We start from the raw sequence: 20150 nt of genomic DNA on the forward strand, positions 1-20150 counted from the left end.
GCCCACATTTGGTGAATCAACACACATGCAAGTGATCGACCTCTACAGAGATGCTAATGATGAGGAGCCCCAGTTTCAGCAGCAATGTCAGCGAGATGAGGCCTCGCGATGGTTGTGTGTGTGTGTGTGTGTGTGTGTGTGTGAGAGAGAGAGAGAGAGAGAGAGAGAGAGAGAGAGAACCTTTCTGCAATGGCACGGAGTTCTAAAGAAAGGTAAGAAAAGCCTGAGACCTTTGTAGGGCGCTGATGAAGAGAGAGAGAGAGAGAGAGAGAGAGAGAGAGAGAGAGAGAGAGAGAGAGAGAGACGTCTCAATAGTTATGATGAGTTATGCACGACTAACGATAGGGCGCTTGCTACGAAGCTGGGCAAAATTCAGAACTCGCATGTTTTAATTGTTGAACCTTCATGGCAAAGGGGGAGAGAGGATGGCCGGAGGAAGGATTTGCCAACACGTGGCAACCTGAATCCTTCCCCCCCGTTATAGATACTAGTACGGTCGGTTGCCTTCGATGGCCTCTTTTTTTTTCTCTCTCCCTCTTTATTGCGTGCACAGGGGCTTCTTTCAATTTGGAGTTTAACTTCGTGTCTAAGATTTTGACACGAGTAAATGGTTCCCCCTTCCGCCGCCTTCCGCCATATTATGTTAGTTTAGATAGAAGGTAGTATATATATATACCCGATCAGACAATGGCGCTCGCAACCAGCTGCTGTTTACCTACACACTGCCGAGAGAGCTTAGGAGAAAAATGAATTAGTTCCCGGAACGCCATATTTGGCGACCTCAAACCTCCGCCCAGCAAGGATATGGCGTGCGCTGCAGATTAGCTGTGTGTAAGCGTGTAGCAAAGAGCGATGGAGCTACCAGAGGATATTGTGGGTCGGATCTTGAGCAAGCTGCATCCCTTGGAGGCGGTGAAGGCGAAGCTTGTTTGCAGGACTTGGAGGCGGCTCATTCCTACTTTGCGCGTGCCCTCCTGGGCTTTGGGCTTTGCCATTGATTCCCCCTGCTCCTCGCCCACTCTGTTGTACGCAGACCTGTCTTGTTCTAGATGGATGCGCTTCCCTCTACTCGACGAGCCTGCATCCCTGCTTGCCATCGCCGGATCCTTCCTCTGCCTCTCCACCACCTCATCTTCAAAGCCCCATGTCACACAGCTCCATCTGTTGAACCCCCTTACGCATGCGCATGTGTGCATCCCCCCTTCCCATTCTCGGGTTGCACCCTATCTCGTAGGGCTCTTTACAGGCTCTCCTATCAGCGGCTTCAAGGTTGTCATCGCAGGGAAGAAAGCTATAGCTGATCGAAGCAGGCCTTTTGATATGGATCTTGATCTTCCCGTTCAAGTCTTTGATTCTGCAAGTTTTTCTTGGAGAAGAGCAGGATCGGTGCGTAGTGCCGCTCCTGAATATGCTAGTCCAGTCTGCATGGGAAATCGAATTTACTGGCTTGCACGAAGAAGCTTCAGAAGACATGTGCTTGTTTTTGATGCAGTGGATGAGAGCTGGAGTATGCTGGGTCTGTCATGGCCGCAAGAACTATTCCCCTTTACTTTGTGGGCATGGGATGGGCACCTCTACATGGCTGGAGAGCTCTCAAATGCTTTGACGGTATGGAAGCTCGCCATAAACAAATGTGAGTGGCAGATGTACACACGCATTCCATCAAATGTTGTTGATGTTGATCATTTCTGTGGAACGAAGGATGTTGCAGGCCACGGCCATTTGCTGTGCATCATGCTGGTATGGGCGAGAAAAGGCGTTGTTTATGACCTCCACTCAGGTATGGTTTCATGGCTTCCATATTGTCCAGTCAGCTCTTACAGTTGGGGAAATGTGCATCCATACATGCCGGGTTTCTCACAGCTATGATGAAGAACAGTTAGTGTATACACCCTGAATATGCAATGTTTACTGATGTAGAGAATTTTTCGCACGTTGATGTGCAGGTTGTTAGTGTCGCCTACTGTGTTATGTGAGGCTGCCTGTGCAATGTTCTCTGGTACAAATATAGGGCTTTGGTGCTTCTTCAGGGCACATAATGCACGACACACTCTCATGTTCACGTATGGTGAGAGAGCCACTCTTTTATTTGTAGCACTTGCAGATTATCTAGTTCCTGTCATATATGCTTCCATATCTTTCAAGAGGTTGGCTTTCAGCATCCATATATATATTTTTTGCTGCTTCAGGCACGACCAAGTTTTCCACGTGTGCAGTGCGTGGTATGATTCAAATTTTCTGATTTTTCACCCTTTTATTAAAAGAGTTAGCCATATGGGCCCCATGTTTGTTAATTCTTTCTTTGTGAAGGCATACCACGATTTTCTGCGCTGCAATTGATAGGTCTCAGTTCCCTGTTAATGAATGCTAGCCCATAGATGCCTGTAATGAGGGTTTTCATTTGATTCTCTAAATTGGACAGTGTGCTCTAGAGGCATTCCCTCTATAATCCTCCTTGTCGGCCATTGAAGGTATAGATGGACCATCATGCTTCTTCTAGAGCAATCAAAAGTTCATTATTAGACTGATTAGTCTAGACCTTACCTTGAGAGTGCGCTTAGATATCATTGGACTCGGCTGGGTGTCTAACAATGTGGTAGTAACTAGTAAACCGAAAGAGATTGGGTGTGTATGGTGTGGAACATAGTGTATGGTGTAAAGTGCGAGCTTTGTCCTAAAGTGTGAGTCAAGGAGAGGAGAGTGGATTTATCCCACATACTGTGGAGCAAGGCTGTAGAGCTACTTAAAGCTCATTTCTTGAACGAATAAACAACTTCATTTTGCACTATATGCTTGTTTATGGTGAGCTTGTGTTAAACTAAGTCAAATACTCAAGATTGTGTTTATGAGTCCAAGCTAATTCTATCTTGGAACCTAATTCACTTAAGTGATAACCTTGCTTACACACACACTCACACATTGAAGCTATGTTTCTCTTTCATCCACCATAGCTAGCACGATCCAATTCTTAACATTTGGTATCAAAGCCATGGTGTGCTAGCTAGAATTTTGATTATGTATTAGTATATGTTAATCATTAGCATCTCCATTAAATCGATTAGCATTTTATTATTACGATCCATTAACATTTTTCATAACTAGTTGCATCTCATTAATTAGGCACTAATCTTCCCAAGAGGCCACTACCCTCCATGGTTAGATAGGCTTGATTAGGGAGAAGATTAACATCCGATTTTTTGCATTTCTAGTCATTTTTGTGTCAATTTTCTAGTTGTTTGCATCTTCAATTAATCTCGTCGATTTTGCACTTATCAAGCTTTAATCAACTCATCTTGAAGCTTTTCTCGCAAGCTTCCCATAGAGCCTTCAAGCTTTGCAAACCGAGCCCGAGAACTCCATTAAAGCTATCTTCAATTTTGCCTAAAAATAGGTGTGTGTGTGTGTGAGAGAGAGAGAGTTTGTGTGAGAAAGGGACTGCCGAACCAAGGATAAGATTTTGTTTTTTTAAGGTCTATTACATTCAAGGCACATGGGTCACTTGCATCGACTCCTAAACTTGGAAAGGTGGTTGTGGGCTCAATTTGTTGTGACTATTTTTGGAGAGCTTACTGGATGGACTTGAAGGTTGCATTCAAATCAATTTTTTGTGGAGCTGGCAGGTCCGCAAGGAGGGAATATCACCTCGGCTGCCCACAAGCAGACGGACTTGAGCTGTGCGGTGAGTTGCAATCCAATCCTGCAGCGGGTCCGTTGGAGAGTAGTCACACACAGGAAATTTTTCGGCTTGCCTCCGCCTGCCCGACGAGCTACCCCTGATGTCCGGTTGTGCCCGCGCTTGCTCTTTTTTTCCCGGCTTACCCGACCTCTTGGGTCCCCCTTCCCACGCCTATTGAGGCTCAACCAAGCCACTGCTTGGGACACATTCCCGCGTTGCTCCGAGCCTCAAAAGCTATAGTCAAGCCCATTGTCCCGCGGTCCTACCCGCTGTTCGAACCACCTATTCTTGGCCTTGCTTATCTTCCCATGGGCCTCGAGTTTCAATTAAGCTGCACATCCCACATAAGTAAAAAAGGCCCATGATCAGAGGTTGTTTTCGCCTACAAAGAAGCCAAAGCAACTAAAGCATTCCTACAAAAGGACAAAACTCCTTTAAGCATCGGAAGAAAATTCAATGAGCTTCACCGCGTAAAGCAAAGAACATTACCTCCTTGTGAAGAGGGGCTTCACCGACACGATGGTAAAGAGGAGCTTCACAAAAAGGGGGATCTCTCTCTCTCTCTCTCTCTCTCTCTCTTACAATGAACCCTTAAAATTTGCAGTTGAGCACACAAATTTACAAATAAATTTTTCTATCATCAATTGTGCTCGTGTAAAGAGGCAGACACTGGCTAGGAGAGTCTCCATAGCTAAGACCCCTCTATCAGCACAAATGGGGGACAAGGGAATAGAGAAATTCAACGAGGAGGGATTTCATACTTGGCAATGAAGTTAAGAGGCTACCTTATGAAAAAATGTTTGTGGTTTGTTATCAGCACTGCCTTAGCCGAACCCGATGGAGTGTACACTAGGGCATCTACACTCATAGCAAGTGCACATAATTTGACCAAAGATGAACAAGCATTGGGAATCATCATCACCTCCTTGCATGACAACTACGTGCATTTTGTAGATGAATGTAAGTATGCACATGATGCCTGGCATGTCCTAAAAAGTAATTTTGGAGCTAGGGCCAAAAGAAGCAAAGTTAGTCTTAAAAGACAGCTTTACAAAGTTACTATGATTGAAGGGGAGGACATTGCTAGTTTAGTGAATAGGCTCAAGAGCATTGTCACGCAGCTCACTTACATCCAGGTTGAAGTACCAGAAGATGACAAAGTGGCCATACTATTAAGTGCACTTCCACCATCTCATGACCACTTAGTCACAATTCTTGAAGAGAAAGAACGAGCACCACCATTCCAAGATGTCATCAACTCAGTCCAAGCAGAAGAAAGAAAGCAAAGAGGTTCACTCACCTCATCATGAGGAGTTTTTATCGCAACATCTTCAAGGAGAAGGCATTCGCCATCAACATCGACAAACGAAAGAAAGTGCAACAAATGTGGTAGGAAGGGACACCCTCCTTCTCGGTGCTACTCAAGTGGAGGTAGTAGCAGTGGAGAAAACATCAGCAGTAGAAGCAACAACAGAAGCAACGAAGGCAAGAGATCTGACAGAGGATCAGCTCACATAGTAGAAGACAAAAAGGACGAAGACGAGAGCAACGTTGTCTTTTATGAAGACCCATTTTGAAGATGCAGACTCTCTACTTGTAGGGGAGGACTTTTTTTTTCCTGTGTGGATACCAGTTTATCATCCTGTGTGGACATCACCATCCTTTGTGGATTTCTCCTGTGTGGATATCACCATCCTATGTGGATTTTGTTAGCCTGTGTGGATCATGTATCTTCAGTATCTTGTCTTAGTCAAAACCTCAAGGGGAGGATTGTAAAGTGTTAGCTTTGTCCTAAAGTGTGAGTCAAGGAGAGAAGGTGGATTTATCCCACATACTGTGGAGCAAGGCTGTAGAGCTACTTAAAGCTCATTTTTTGAATGAATAAACAACAACTTCATTTTACACTACATGTTTGTCTATGGTGAGCTTGTGCTAAGCTAAGTCAATACTCAAGATTGTGTTCATGAGTCCAAGCTAATTCTATCTTGGAACCTAATTCACTTGAGTGATAATCTTGCTTACACAAACACTCACACATTTAAGCTATGTTTCTCTTTCATTTACCATAGCTAGCACGATCCAATTCCTAACATATGGCCTGTCCACGTCAGTAGTTTATTGAGAGTCTCTTTATCTTGGCCGGCTGTCTAGAAGTTGGGGACCTTTAGTGGTCCTAATCCTCGAGGGGTTTCCATGTCACCAAACTTGTGACACACCCCCGTCTTGAAAGAAGAGTAATCTTCATCGATTAGATCTCAATCCAATTCTTTAGCAGACACTGCCTTTATACATACATGCTAGGCAAGTATGCAATTGATTGACTAGAGAGGAAAAGAGGTGAGCCTCTGCTGCTACCATCTAGGAATACTGTCTGTGGAAAAAGAAATGAATTCTTGCTATGTAACTAATAGAAATCCTGTTGAGCTTGCTTTAGTCATTTAAAGAGTTTCTGGTTTCAGAAAAGAATGTGTGTTTCATGTGGGCTTTTAGTATCATGTGTGAGCCAATTTGACACATTGATTGGAGAAAGTGGTAAAAAATATATGAAATGGTGTGTGCAAATGGCTTGTGTATAGTAACTTGAGTGCAAAAATGAATTGCACATGTAAGGGCAAATATTCTAGGTGGTGCCGATGCCTCAAGATGACAATTTTCTAACATTAGAGGGGCGTTCCATCTTCAATATGTTGGGAGAAGAGAGTCCTAAGCTCATGAGAACTTTCACATCTGTTTGGCAAAATTATTAGTTTAAGAAAACACAACTTCGTGAAATTGATCCGAAGGAGCTTCCATAAGGGGCCAAAGCTCTAACTTGCACTCAACTTTGATGGAGGAAGAGAAAGTAGTCCTATAATTTGTGAGAAGAATTACATTCCAAACATAACTAGTGATCAACTAAACTACTTGTAGTAAAAAATCTCCAAAAATTTTGCCAAATCAAAGAGCTCTGTTGAGAGGGGCAAGCTATGCCTTACTAATTAGATTCATTGGAAGAGGATTAATGTATTGCTTTTGGGACTTTGAAAAAAGTAAAGACCAAACATATATACTTAGTAATAACTGATAGCTGATCTCCAAGTGTCAACATGCTCCATTCAAGATAAGTATCTGGTAAGGGTATCACCTTGTGCATAGTCAACACCTTAGTCAAGAATACTATGAAGGCATGGGTCCACAATATTTCTCAAGCAGTTTTACACATACTTCTTATGACATGAAAATTCCCATTTAGAATGAACTTCCAAACCAAGGGAATAGTGGAATATTTTAGGTCATAGAAAAATAATACAATTTTAAATAAATTGGAAAATTTCAATTTTCCAAATGCTAAATTGACATGTTAAGATCGGGTTATTCTACTATTTTTAAGCTCAATTTGTTCTTAATCTAGATAAGATGTTATGATTTTAGCACCCAAATTTTATTTAATTTTATTAATTTTTATAAGCAAACTTCCAATATAGGTTTCTGCAAAAGGATTCTTATCAGATAAATGCTTTAAAAAATAAATCAAAGCTCATAAAGATGGATTCTAAAAAAACTAAGGTGTCACAAAACACCAAATGATGTGACTACTTAGCAACATACAGATTGATTATGTCGACCAAAAATATTAATATCTAAACACAAAGAGTACCAACAACTCTTATCATAAAATTGGTCACCTTAATCTCAAGTATGAGAAAATAGCTCGTCCCAATTTTGAAACACTATCAAGTTTCAACTACACTATAGTACGTACACCACCCAAATTAATATTTGACAATTAAAGAATCTAAAAAATATTATCGAGTATCCTATGGTCCTAAGACCATAACTTGTCCTCTATGGTACCTGTAGTGCCATTTAGTGTCAAAAAAGAATATACGTTTGTGCCAAAGAATCTATATTAACATGCCACATTTTCATCAATACACGTTTTAAAACTTCAATCAAGCTTGTAGACATGATGTTTCAAAAACTTTAATACATGCTTTAAAACTTCAATAAAACTTCTAGAGATGGTCTCTCACAAAAGCGAGGTGTTTAAAAACACCATAGTTGTGACTAATAAGCAGCCTATGAATTGATTACACCAAATCTGTATGGGTTGTGCACAAAGATTACCAATAACTCACTTTATTAAATTTATGGTCTTTATCTAATGTACAACAAAGTACTAAGTATAAGGAGTATAGTATCCTCAAGATAGAGGGTGTTCAACAAACACCATTTTGGTGGCATCACCTCAGAAAAGACAAGTACTAAGAAGAAAACAATAAGAGCTTCAAACAATAAGATTAACAATGTTACTTAAATTAGAGATGTCTCCTCACAATAGGGTGCACTTCATAAATCCAAAATTTATGATTTTTGAAGCTATTTCTTAAATGTAACTTTTTCTTTTGTTTGAAAGATGTTGGTAGCTGATTAAACCATTGTTCTGCTTTGAATGAGATATTAGATGTAATCTGAGAAGAAACTCTTCTAATTTATGACATTATAATAGCAAACTTTTTTAAAACACCCCCTAGAATGATTTAAAAAAAAACAATTGAATAATTTCACTCAAACTCATATGATCATGTGATAACAAATCAAAATCTGTTTAACAAACAATGTAATGGAATTTGCCTATTCAATTTGAGAATAGCGGAATTTAATGAGAGTACTTTCAAGAAATGATTTTGTGAGCATAACGGGTAGACATAATTGAAGATAGCAACATAATCATAGCAATTAGTTAACTTGGCATAGACAATACTTTTGCAAGAGAGAGAGTTTAGAGAACATGACAACAATTGAGGATCGGATTTATGTGGAGCCGGTCCCCCCTCCAATAGGCATTTGTATTATGATTTCTCCCATAAAGAGAGACTTGTTACAATACAGTCTTTGTGTTCATTGTGACCTAGGTGATGCCATGAAGATGGAAGGCTTCATGCACCACAAACATAACATAAACTTGAAGAAAGCTTTAACTATCCCAAGCCTCAGTCCCAAGACCTCAAACACCTTCGAAGGTGGAGAGAGCTAGTAGGGAATGAGGGTAGGGAAGAGGAAGAAGAAACATTTCGTAGGAGAAAGAATTAGTTCCTCACTTATCATACTCTTGTTGCTAGCATACATAATAGCATAGTAATGAAGAAGAAGGATATGGCAAGCTTAAGCATTGAAGCATGGCTCTTGGTTGGATTTGCACTCCATAGCCAAGAGTGTTGGTGTAGGCTCTCAACCTCTACTTGCTTGGAGAGGGAGCTCTTGCACTTTGCATATTACACAATGAGAGTGCTTGTGAGTGTGTGTGGGTGAGTATACCCCCTAGGCACCCCCCTAGCTTGCTTGGGTCGACCCCCCCTTGTAGCTCATGCCTGAAGCTCATTGGACCCTTCCAGGCCTAGCCAATCACAAGCAAGAGCCATTACAAGCAACATGGGTAGCCTTGGGACAAGTGTCCCCCTTTCCCCTTTGAGAGAGAGGACTTGATAAATGCTAAAACAATTAGATAATTCATGTAATTTATCATTGGACCCCTTTGAAGCCTAGCCAATAGGCTTCAAGCAACACATGAAGGTAACATGGGTAGGGGCCTGACATGTGTCATTGCTGCCTCTTCAAGTTGGGCTTCCCTTGTGTGTGTGAGTGGGTATTCTCTCTCTAGCCCCTAGGAAAAGGGCTCGCCCCCCCTCTTGTAGGAATGCTTTTGACTTTTAGGTGATCAAGCACCTTACTTACCAAGCATGACAAAGCACTTGAACTAGGGGGTGTTCCCACAAGCATCTCAGGCAAGCTTCTCAAGGCACCTCAAGTACTTTAATCATGCAGCAAGTCAAGCACCTCAAGCATGGAGCCAGTCAAGCACCTCAAGCATCTTAATCAAGCACCTCAAGCATGAAAAACACCTCAAGCATGACAAGCACCTCAAGCATGACAAGCACCTCGAGCTTGGGCCGGGTTCCCACCTCAAGCTCAGCCCTAGCTTACTTAAGGTCAAAGGACTTTTACACACATTTATTGGAGGTCTTCAATGAAGCTAACCCTAAGGTCTTATGCTCCATTGGTTAGCCTTGCTCTTTGATAGACCATCTCCCTTTTGGGCCCCTTTACCATTGGCCCCGTGTTGAGATAGATCTATAAGCACATACCTATATCTTAACACTTGTTCCCGTTTATTCTCCCACATTAAGTGATCAATTCAATATGAGAAAATCATTTGGGTTAGTTAGATATTAGATTTTATGACATTACCTCTCTCTTGAAATCATAGTCGTCCTCGACTATGAGGTAGAAAAGATAAAGTCTTAGTCATTAGTCAATCGTACTTAGCGGGTAAAGGATCCCTTTTTACCCTATGACATCTTTCCAAGATGGATGACTAATCCATTTGGTGCTTGGGAGACATAGCTGCCGCAAGCATGTCTGCTCTTTAGTCCATTTTATTCTCCCAAAGTAGAGTGACAAATTCTACTTGGTGTTTGAGAGACGTCGTCATCACAAACATGATTCTAAGCATGCATACTAGTTAAATTTTGTGCACAATTAAAAAGAGGACTAGTCATATAAGACAAAAACATGAGTTATTTAAAAGAAATTTGTACATTTGCTTACTCTAATGTAGCATTGTAAGCATTGACAAGGTTCATACTATCCTTAAGTTGTACTCCTTGCATCCATTTAGCATCTTCAAAAGGATAATTTTTGAACTTAATAAGATACCGTCGGATAATCTTACCATGTCGTAGTACCTTTGTCTTCATGCTGAAGGATAGCTTCGGGTTGTAACACCTCTTCTTGGTCTTCAACTTCGGGAGGGTCTTCAATAATTGGTTCAATTGGTGGCTCTCCTTTGTAGGGCTTAAGTAAGCTTACATGAAAGGCATTGTGTATAAGCCAATGGTTGGGCAACTTGAGTTGATAAGCCGTCTCATTGATAGGCTTCAAGATTTGGAAAGGACCATAGTATCTTTTTGCTAGTTTAGCATAATACTTTTGATGGCCCGTAGGATTTTTGCCCGTCGTTTGCCTTAATCGAGCCTTAGGAAACTTGAGTAAGACCCAATCATTTTCTTTGAACATTAAGGCTCTTCTGTGCTTATCAGCAGCAGCTTTTTGCTTTTGTTGAGAGATGGCTATAGCCTCCCTAATCTTTTGAAAAGATTCTTGTAGGTCACGGCTATACTCATCGGCGACGAAGATTTTCCCATGTACTTTCAGTAGCAAGGGACTTTTAGGTCTTCCTTCTATGATCTCGAAAGGTGCTTTTCCCGTAGAAGTATGTACAGTATTATTGTAGGCATACTCTACTAGCGGTAAATACTTTTCCCATTGTGAGCGTTGATCTACTTCGGTAACATAAGTCTTGAGTAGATCGAGTATCGTAAGATTGGCTATCTCACTTTGGCCATCCGTTTGTGGGTGATAGGCAGAAGAGAAATTCAATCTTGTTCCTAGATTTTCAAAGAGACCTTTCCAGAAATTACTGGTCATTCTAGGATCTCTACGATGGATGTCGGTAATCCATGGTGTTTGAAAATCTGAGATATGAAGAGAGTTGCCATTTGATGTGCCTTAATAGTCTTTTTGACAGGAATAAAATGTGCTTGCTTGCTAAACCTGTCGACTATTGTCCATATTCCTGTATTCCCATGGATAGACTTGGGTAATCCAAAGATGAAATCCATGGATATACTCTCCCATGGTGAATTTGGAATAGGCAATGGCTGGAGTAATCCAGGTTGCTTCCCTCTATCATACTTGGTCTTTTGGCATACTACACATTTTGAAACATACTCTTGTATGTCCACTTTCATGGTAGGCCAATAGAAATACGTCTCTACTCCTCGGAGAGTAGGTTGAATACCTCTATGCCCTGCATATGGAGGAGCATGGGATTCATACATAACCTTCTCACGAAGGGAATGGGTAACACATAGCCTATTTCCGTGAAGAAGATAACCATCCTGCAAGGTGAATGGTTCCTCTTTCTTCCCCAAAGCAAGGGCTGACATTATGTCTCTAAAGTCAGGGTTAGTAGCATACTCATCTATCATAGAGGATAGATCATTGTGAGTAGCTATAGACACCGCATTAACTTTTGGTCGTCGTGAAAGTGCATCGGCAACTTGATTGTGCTTACCAGCTATGTGAGCAATATGAAAATTAAATTGCGAAAGAAAATTTGCCCACCTCATTTGTTTGTCAGAAAGCTTGGTTTGCGTCATGAAATACTTGAGACTTTGGTGGTCGGTTTGTAGGATAAATGGAGTCCCCAATAGGTAGTGCTTCCATGTGTCTAGGGCATGTAGAATAGCTAAAAGCTCTTTCTCATAAATGCCCAAGACTCGTTCATCACCATTGAGCCTTCGGCTCTCATATGCTATGGCATGCCCTTCTTGAAGCAAAACCGCTCCAAGGCAATCACCACAAGCATCACATTGGACCTCAAAGGGCTTTGAGAGATCCGGAAGCACGAGGACTGGTTGGGAAGTAAGCTTCTCTTTGAGTTTTTCAAAAGCATTTTGCTCCTTAGCAGTCCATACAAACTTAACGTTCTTCTTGGTTAAGTCGTGTAGTGGTCCTGCCACTTGAGAGAATTTTGCTATGAAGCGTCTATAGTATGCACACATACCAATAAAGCTTCTTAGCTCATGTAGATTCCTTGGGTTAGGCCATGATTTTATTACCTCTAACTTTGATGGATCCATACGAATACCATCGTGAGAGATAATATGGCCTAGATATTGAATCTCTTGAAGGAAGAATTCACTTTTCTTTTGGTTGAGAAAAAGTTTGTTCTCCCTCAAGGCTTGAAAAATCACTTGAAGATGTTGCTTATGTTCCTCCAAAGACTTGGAGTAGATGATGATATCATCGAAGAACACTCCAGTGAATTTTCGATATGGTCTAAAAAGTTTCTCCATCAAACGATTGAACGTAGCTGGTGCATTAGTCAAGCCAAAAGGCATGACTAGATATTTATAAAGACCAAAGGTTGTGCGAAACGCGGTCTTTAAGATATCCTCATCCACTATCCTTATTTGATGATAGCCACTCTTAAGGTCAATCCTACTGAAGTAGGTAGAGCCTTGTAGCTTATCAAACAGATCTTCTACCCGAGGTACGGGAAATCTGTTTTTAATAGTGATATGGTTTAGTGCTCGATAGTCCACACACATACGGTATGTACCATCTTTCTTTTGCACTAAAAGGACTGGAGAACAAAAGGGAGAGGAACTAGGCCTCACCATCCCTTTGTCTACCAGCTCTTGTACTTGCCTCATGATCTCCTCTTGTTGAGCTTGTGAGACTCGATAAGGAGGTTTGTTAGGCGGTGAGCTTCCTGGAAGGAGCTCAATACGATGGTCATCATCCCCTCGTTTTGGAGGTAGGTCCATAGGGATATCATCGATGAACACATCTTGGAATCCTTTTAGAAAAGTAGACAAGTCTAACTCTTCTTGATTCCTATCATTTTCATTTGATGAAACATTATTAGCTTTTAGAGACTCTTTGACATAAATCATGTACGCAGAAACTGAGCTCCTCATTGATTTATCAAAAGAAAGAGGATTTACAAGTGGAATAGTGCGACCACGCTCACTAGCATCTACATACATGTTCTTTCCCCTGTAGGTGAAGTAAATTCTCCTTTCAGGGAACTTCATGTTGGCAGCCATGCGATCAAACCATGGTGCCCCTAGGATAACATCCTGATGTTGGAGGGGAGAGATGAAGAAGTCTTCTTTGTCGACATAGCTTTGGACATGAAGCCTCAACTTCCCAATCAAGGGAGTAACGGAGGCTTGTTGTCCCTTGAAAGCTACATCAGCTGTTACTATATCTCCCATCTCAAAAGCTTGAATGCCCAACTTGGTGGCCAACTCTATTGATATGAAGTTGAGAGTAGAGCCAGGGTCAAACAAGATGAAGGCATCATGCTCTCGTACCTTTCCCCAAGCATAGGAGAGTGATGATCCTTTGCAATGAGCATCCTCTTTTGGAGCTTCGATGGTGGAAGCCCTAGGAGTCTCATTGCGAGTATTCTTCTTGGGGCAAGAACGATAGCCATGTCCTTGCTCCCCACACTTGAAACACTTATGGTCCTTGCGAAAAGCTTCAAGCTCTTCAGGAGAGAGTTTGTTTTTACCTTTGTAAACTCCCTTCTCCTTGGACCGATTGTTGTTGTTGTTGTTGGAAGTGCCTTGGGAATTATTTTGAGCATTGGATTTCCCCTTTGCATCATTTTTATCTTTGTTTTCCATGGGCTTGACATTACGTCTAGCCCCTTGATGGAAATTGATGCGTGAAGCAACCATGGTGTGGTGGATTACTTCGGTAATAGTACCGGGCCGTTGAGAGTTGATATATTCGGCCATCTCTTCAGGTAATCCCGCACAGAATTGCTGTCTTTGCTCGGCAAAGTCTATCTTTTGAAAGACAGTAGCTTTGAGATGTAAATCCCAAAACTTATCTACATACTTGTTGATAGACTCATGAGAGAGGAGTTTCAAGCCGCGCCATTCGGTAAGAACTTTATCTTTAGTATCGCTTGGAAGAAATTGCTTCATGATGGAAACTCGTAGATTTTTCCATGTCTTTGGGGCTTCTCCATTGCCACGAAGGCTAGCCCACCATTGACGAGCTGATTTTTGGAAGTGCATAGCTACATGGCGTAGCTTGGAGGACTCTGTGAAGCCCTCGTCCCCAAAGGCCGCATCAAATTGCTGGATGAAGGCCAACACTTTGTCGGTAGCACCAAAGGTGCCATCGTAGGTGAGAAAAGAGATACTCTTTCCTCCCTCCTTGAACTTCTTTAGCTTTTGTGACCTTCGCCATGCAGGAAATGATTTGCGATGCCCTCCCCTCTTGTATTCTCTAGGAGAATAGCCATAACTTTCATCGGAAGAGAAGGAAGGTGAAGAAGAAGGAGAAGAGGGTGACCTCTTCCTAGCCCTTTTCTTCCTTTGTTTCCTCTCTTGCCTTTGAGAGTGATGAGGAGAAGGACTATGGGTTGCTCTTTTCCTCTTGGGAGGAGTAGGCGATCGTCTAGACCGCCTTCTTCGTGGAGCCACATCTTCAGAAGAACTTAGACTTTCATTGTTTTCTTTCTCTTTGGATTCCTCCTCTCGAATGGGAGAGAGTCTTCTTTTGGGGGTCTCTTCAAGAGGCCTCCTAAGCTCTCTCTCCTCTTGGAGAGGAAGGGAAATTCCATAGGCACGAAGTTGTTGAGTAACTTCGGCTTGCAAGGTAGGGTTGCCCATAGCTTGTTGCAACCTAGTCACAAGATAATTCACAAACATGGGAGCATCATCATTAGCATCTTCATGTGCAAAATCAAAGCTATCAATGTTCATTCTACTCTCTTGATTATTGTCAGCCATGTTAACAAAATTTTATGTATGTACTTAGTGTATGCTTTGGCAATTCAAAACCTTAGTTGCCACTCCTCTTAGCCTTTGAAAATCGGCTCTTAAGTATCTACACCCACGGCTCAAAGTGGTTAATTATAGAGAGTAGAGGAGTAGGTCTAACATAGCAGAGTTGCCAAGGGCTAGCTCCTTTCGGACTTCTTATGGCTCAATAATGGTAAAGCCGTAGGCAAGTCTAAAAAGACTCCATTATTAAGTCCAAAGCTCCCGAGGTGTGCACCATTCCCCACATAGTGGGCTTAACAAAACCGGTATTAGATCCCAGTTCCACTTACTCTATTATAATTAACAACATCAACCATTTATAGGCTACTTAAGGACCTCTCTTCTTAAGCAAGAAAAGAGAAACCAAATGCTCTGATACCAATGTAATGGAATTTGCCTATTCAATTTGAGAATAGCGGAATTTAATGAGAGTACTTTCAAGAAATGATTTTGTGAGCATAGCAGGTAGACATAATTGAAGATAGCAACATAATCATAGCAATTAGTTAACTTGGCATAGACAATACTTTTGCAAGAGAGAGAGTTTAGAGAACATGACAACAATTGAGGACCGGATTTATGTGGAGCCGGTCCCCCCTCCAATAGGCATTTGTATTATGATTTCTCCCATAAAGAGAGACTTGTTACAATACAGTCTTTGTGTTCATTGTGACCTAGGTGATTCCATGAAGATGGAAGGCTTCATGCACCACAAACATAACATAAACTTGAAGAAAGCTTTAACTATCCCAAGCCTCAGTCCCAAGACCTCAAACACCTTCGAAGGTGGAGAGAGCTAGCAGGGAATGAGGGTAGGGAAGAGGAAGAAGAAACATTTCGTAGGAGAAAGAATTAGTTCCTCACTTATCATACTCTTGTTGCTAGCATACATAATAGCATAGTAATGAAGAAGAAGGATATGGCAAGCTTAAGCATTGAAGCATGGCTCTTGGTTGGATTTGCACTCCATAGCCAAGAGTGTTGGTGTAGGCTCTCAACCTCTACTTGCTTGGAGAGGGAGCTCTTGCACTTTGCATATTACACAATGAGAGTTCTTGTGAGTGTGTGTGGATGAGTATACCCCCTAGGCACCCCCCTAGCTTGCTTGGGTCGACCCCCCCTTGTAGCTCATGCCTGAAGCTCATTGGACCCTTCCAGGCCTAGCCAATCACAAGCAAGAGCCATTACAAGCAACATGGGTAGCCTTGGGACAAGTGTCCCCCTTTCCCCTTTGAGAGAGAGGACTTGATAAATGCTAAAACAATTAGATAATTCATGTAATTTATCATTGGACCCCTTTGAAGCCTAGCCAATAGGCTTCAAGCAACACATGAAGGTAACATGGGTAGGGGCTTGACATGTGTCCTTGCTGCCTCTTCAAGTTGGGCTTCCCTTGTGTGTGTGAGTGGGTATTCTCTCTCTAGCCCCTAGGAAAAGGGCTCGCCCCCCCTCTTGTAGGAATTCTTTTGACTTTTAGGTGATCAAGCACCTTACTCACCAAGCATGACAAAGCACTTGAACTAGGGGGTGTTCCCACAAGCATCTCAGGCAAGCTTCTCAAGGCACCTCAAGTACTTTAATCATGCAGCAAGTCAAGCACCTCAAGCATGGAGCCAGTCAAGCACCTCAAGCATCTTAATCAAGCACCTCAAGCATGGAGCCAGTCAAGCACCTCAAGCATCTTAATCAAGCACCTCAAGCATGAAAAACACCTCAAGCATGACAAGCACCTCAAGCATGACAAGCACCTCGAGCTTGGGCCGGGTTCCCACCTCAAGCTCAGCCCTAGCTTACTTAAGGTCAAAGGACTTTTACACACATTTATTGGAGGTCTTCAATGAAGCTAACCCTAAGGTCTTATGCTCCATTGGTTAGCCTTGCTCTTTGATAGACCATCTCCCTTTTGGGCCCCTTTACCATTGGCCCCGTGTTGAGATAGATCTATAAGCACATACCTATATCTTAACACTTGTTCCCGTTTATTCTCCCACATTAAGTGATCAATTTAATATGAAAAAATCATTTGGGTTAGTTAGATATTAGATTTTATGACAAACAATAAAGCACAATCTATATATTTAGTGTCTTTGAGGTCATATGATACCTTCTGTAGTGAGTTATAATTAGAGCACCTTTTTGTCTCTTGGCCTCAAGCTCATAGGGTTTTGATACCATATGGTGTGGATATGTTGGGTTTCTATGGACCTAAGATCATAGTGTTCTAATTTCAAATGATATAAATGCTCTATAAGATTCTCAAAGATTTTTCTTTTAAAAGACTAAGGTTTTTCTTTATAGATGTCAATAAATGGATCGTAAGTGTTGACTAAGAGACTTAGGCTTTTCTTTTTTATTTTCAATTAAGAGGCTTTTGCTTTTCATTATGTAGCTTAGAGCTAGCCTCCCATGACATTAAGGCTAAAGGGTGCTAATTCCAAACCACACATAATAAGTGCTTTTCAGAATAACATATGTCAACTTATGGCCTTGTGATCATAGGGTGGTGACATAAGTGCAAATTACGTATATTCCTATGACCACAATTAATAAAAGTCTTGTAGAAGATGAGATATCACTCTTTAGCCTTGTAGAGAAACTAGTGTGGCCATATGTAGGATCATATGGTGCTAATAGTCTGGCTTCCTATGGTCACACTTAGTTAAAGTGTGGCAAAAGATCAAATGGATCCCTATGACCCAAAGACCATAATGTGCTATTTTTAAATAATGTAAAGGTACTTTAAGAATGTCAAAAAGAATGTTTTTTTTCTAAAAGGCCCATGATTTTTATTGAATCTATTTATATAGGTATCTTAAGTGCCTTGTTGAAACCTTAGGGTCTTAGAACCTTTATTCTTGGCGACCACTAGTAAGTATCTTGTGGAAGAACATAAACCAACCTGTTACATTCGGGTCATAGGATGTTGATACTATAAAGTGAAAATCCCCTAAGCTCATAGAGTACCATATGGCCTTATGGCCATGCAGGTTGTCCTTGATGGTGCAATGGGAAAAAACTGTAAAACAAAAAACTTTTGAATCTTTTAATAAACTAAATGTAAGCATTTGAAACATCAAACTTAAAATTGACATATAGCATTGAAAGACAAATTTACACAAGCACTCTGGAAAGGGTTTCTCAATACATAAAAAGCTTTTGTAGATTCCATAATATTACAAAACTCTACTCCATCATCTTCTCAATGGAGATCTATTTGGAATTATACTGAGTTTTTAGCTTTTTTATATAATTCTTGGCTTCATGTAATTTGATAGAAGGCTCCTTGTATCCCAATTTTTGGGCAGGCATAATTGCTTCAATATCTTCTAAACCTGATGAAGGTTTCATACTCTTTAAAATATTCACTTTTTCTCGATCAAGTTTTCGAAGCTTCTTATCTTGCATTCTAGTGGGCATTCCACTAGTGTTAGATGTTGCACCTTTTTCATCGTCATGAGGATGGGAAGCTTCTGGTAGTTTGCATGTGGAGTAGTTTTCCATAGACAAACTGAATTTCTCTCCTCCCACTCTACAACAACCATGTGAACATGATTATAAAGTTCATGACCTTGTCTATAGGAATAAGAGCTTGTAATTGTGTGAATGTTGTTGACATGATGAAGAGCTTGAATATATGGCATTAGAACCCCAAGAAGGATATTATCCTTCTCATCAACATTGAATGATGGCAGAAAATTACATATTCAATGTAGGATTAATGCATCCTTTAATGGTGCATCATCTACTAGAAGCATTCTTTTTGCATCAATCCCAAATTTTGTTGATGCAACAGCCAACGGTTTGAAAAGTGATTCTATTCTTGGATTATTTAAGCAAGTGATTCTTTATTCTTCACGTGATTGACATTTGCTTTGCTCCCAAATCTGAAAGAGTGAAAACTTTTCTCGAGCCTCCTTCTCTAAAATCTTAATGATGTCCATAACATGTGTATCATCAGTAGATGACCATATCCCTACATGGAAATTTCTAAGTAGAGTCTTTGAAAACTCAATACATCCTGGTCGTAGAACAATATACTCATGTTCAAACTTTAAGCTGTTTTTTTTTGTACTTTGGCTAGAGTCGCTCAAGTGAAATCCTCACAAGCTCACTATTATAGTCAGACATTGGTCTGTTAGGGGATAAAAGGTCCAGATCAACATGCACCCCGGTTCCCATATCTGGAGTTACTAAAATGTTGTGGATGGATTCTTATTTTGACCTTGTACATGTTTTGAACCTTGCATTTCCTTCTACTTCCATAGCATCACTCTTCAAATTCATCTCCAATGACTGCAATGGTTGACCTTTAGGAACTTGTATATTTTTGTCAACTTCAAAAACTCTCTAGTTGTGATGGAGATCCATAGACTCTTTCTCAATAGCTTGAAAATCCTTTGTACCAATAAGCTCAGGTAAAATTTATCAGTGGTAATATCTTGTTGAAGTTTTGACTTCAACAAGATATTACCACTGATAAATTTTACCTGAGCTTATTGGTACAAAGGATTTTCAAGATATTGAGAAAGAGTCTATGGATCTCCATCACAACCAGAGAGTTTTTGTAGAAGTTGACAAAAATATACAAGTTTCTAAAGGTCAACCATTGCACTCATTGGAGATGAATTTTTAAAGAACATGTCGCATGGATTTTGTTGATCACACTCTTAAAACAAAATTAGAGAGTATTCAAATGACAAATTTAATATCTGAGAATACATTCAATAAGACCAAGGATGCCATTGCAATATAGCTTGGAGAAAATTTAGGATAACCCTATAAGGCCTTATGGTTGCATAGTTATCTTTGACTACAAGATGTTGATAATAGATTTCTTGAAGAAAAACACATTTTATACTGTGGCTTAAGGGTCATAGGGTGAACTTTGTAGTTATCTTGAAGGCTCTATGGGAGCTTAAAATATGCCTACTATGGTCTTTGGTCCATAAGGAGTTTTCTTTATAGGTAATTAGAATAGAAAGAGATCTATAGTTTTAGGACTGTAGGGTACTTTATACTTGGGCCACCCTATGGCATTAAGGAAGGCCTATATGGAGTATGGTATAAAATTCTAGAAGCAA

At 40.8% G+C, this 20150-nt stretch overlaps 1 protein-coding gene across 8 annotated transcripts; it reads left to right on the top strand.

Annotated features, from left to right (window-relative positions):
• The first annotated feature begins 668 nt into the window (after positions 1–668).
• LOC147418417 (F-box/kelch-repeat protein At5g15710-like) lies at positions 669–5583 on the top strand. 8 transcript variants are annotated; one of them, XM_086507241.1, is made up of 4 exons: positions 669–1608; positions 1702–1780; positions 3471–3525; positions 3621–3924. In XM_086507241.1, exons 1-4 carry the CDS (start codon positions 853–855, stop codon positions 3775–3777), a joined length of 1047 nt encoding a protein of 348 aa, XP_086363367.1. In that variant the 5' UTR covers positions 669–852; the 3' UTR covers positions 3778–3924. The 8 variants fall into 8 exon arrangements, with proteins under 8 accessions (XP_086363367.1, XP_086363363.1, XP_086363365.1 ...); XM_086507240.1 differs by having other exon boundaries at positions 670–1633; positions 1712–1780; XM_086507237.1 differs by lacking the exon at positions 3471–3525 and having other exon boundaries at positions 669–1633; positions 1712–1780; positions 3621–5583.
• The last annotated feature ends 14567 nt before the right edge of the window (positions 5584–20150 follow it).

Source organism: Adiantum capillus-veneris, chromosome 30, assembly GCF_014529385.1.
Source record: "Adiantum capillus-veneris isolate H3 chromosome 30, ASM1452938v2, whole genome shotgun sequence".
Classification (NCBI taxonomy): domain Eukaryota; kingdom Viridiplantae; phylum Streptophyta; class Polypodiopsida; order Polypodiales; family Pteridaceae; genus Adiantum; species Adiantum capillus-veneris.

Bases quoted from the DNA above. Each gene is read 5' to 3' on its own strand.
- LOC147418417 (XM_086507236.1), top strand. From the start codon at position 853: ATGGAGCTACCAGAGGATATTGTGGGTCGGATCTTGAGCAAGCTGCAT. The intron at 1,781-3,620 runs GTATGGTTTCAT...TGGAGCTGGCAG, and splicing joins TGTTTATGACCTCCACTCAG to GTCCGCAAGGAGGGAATATC.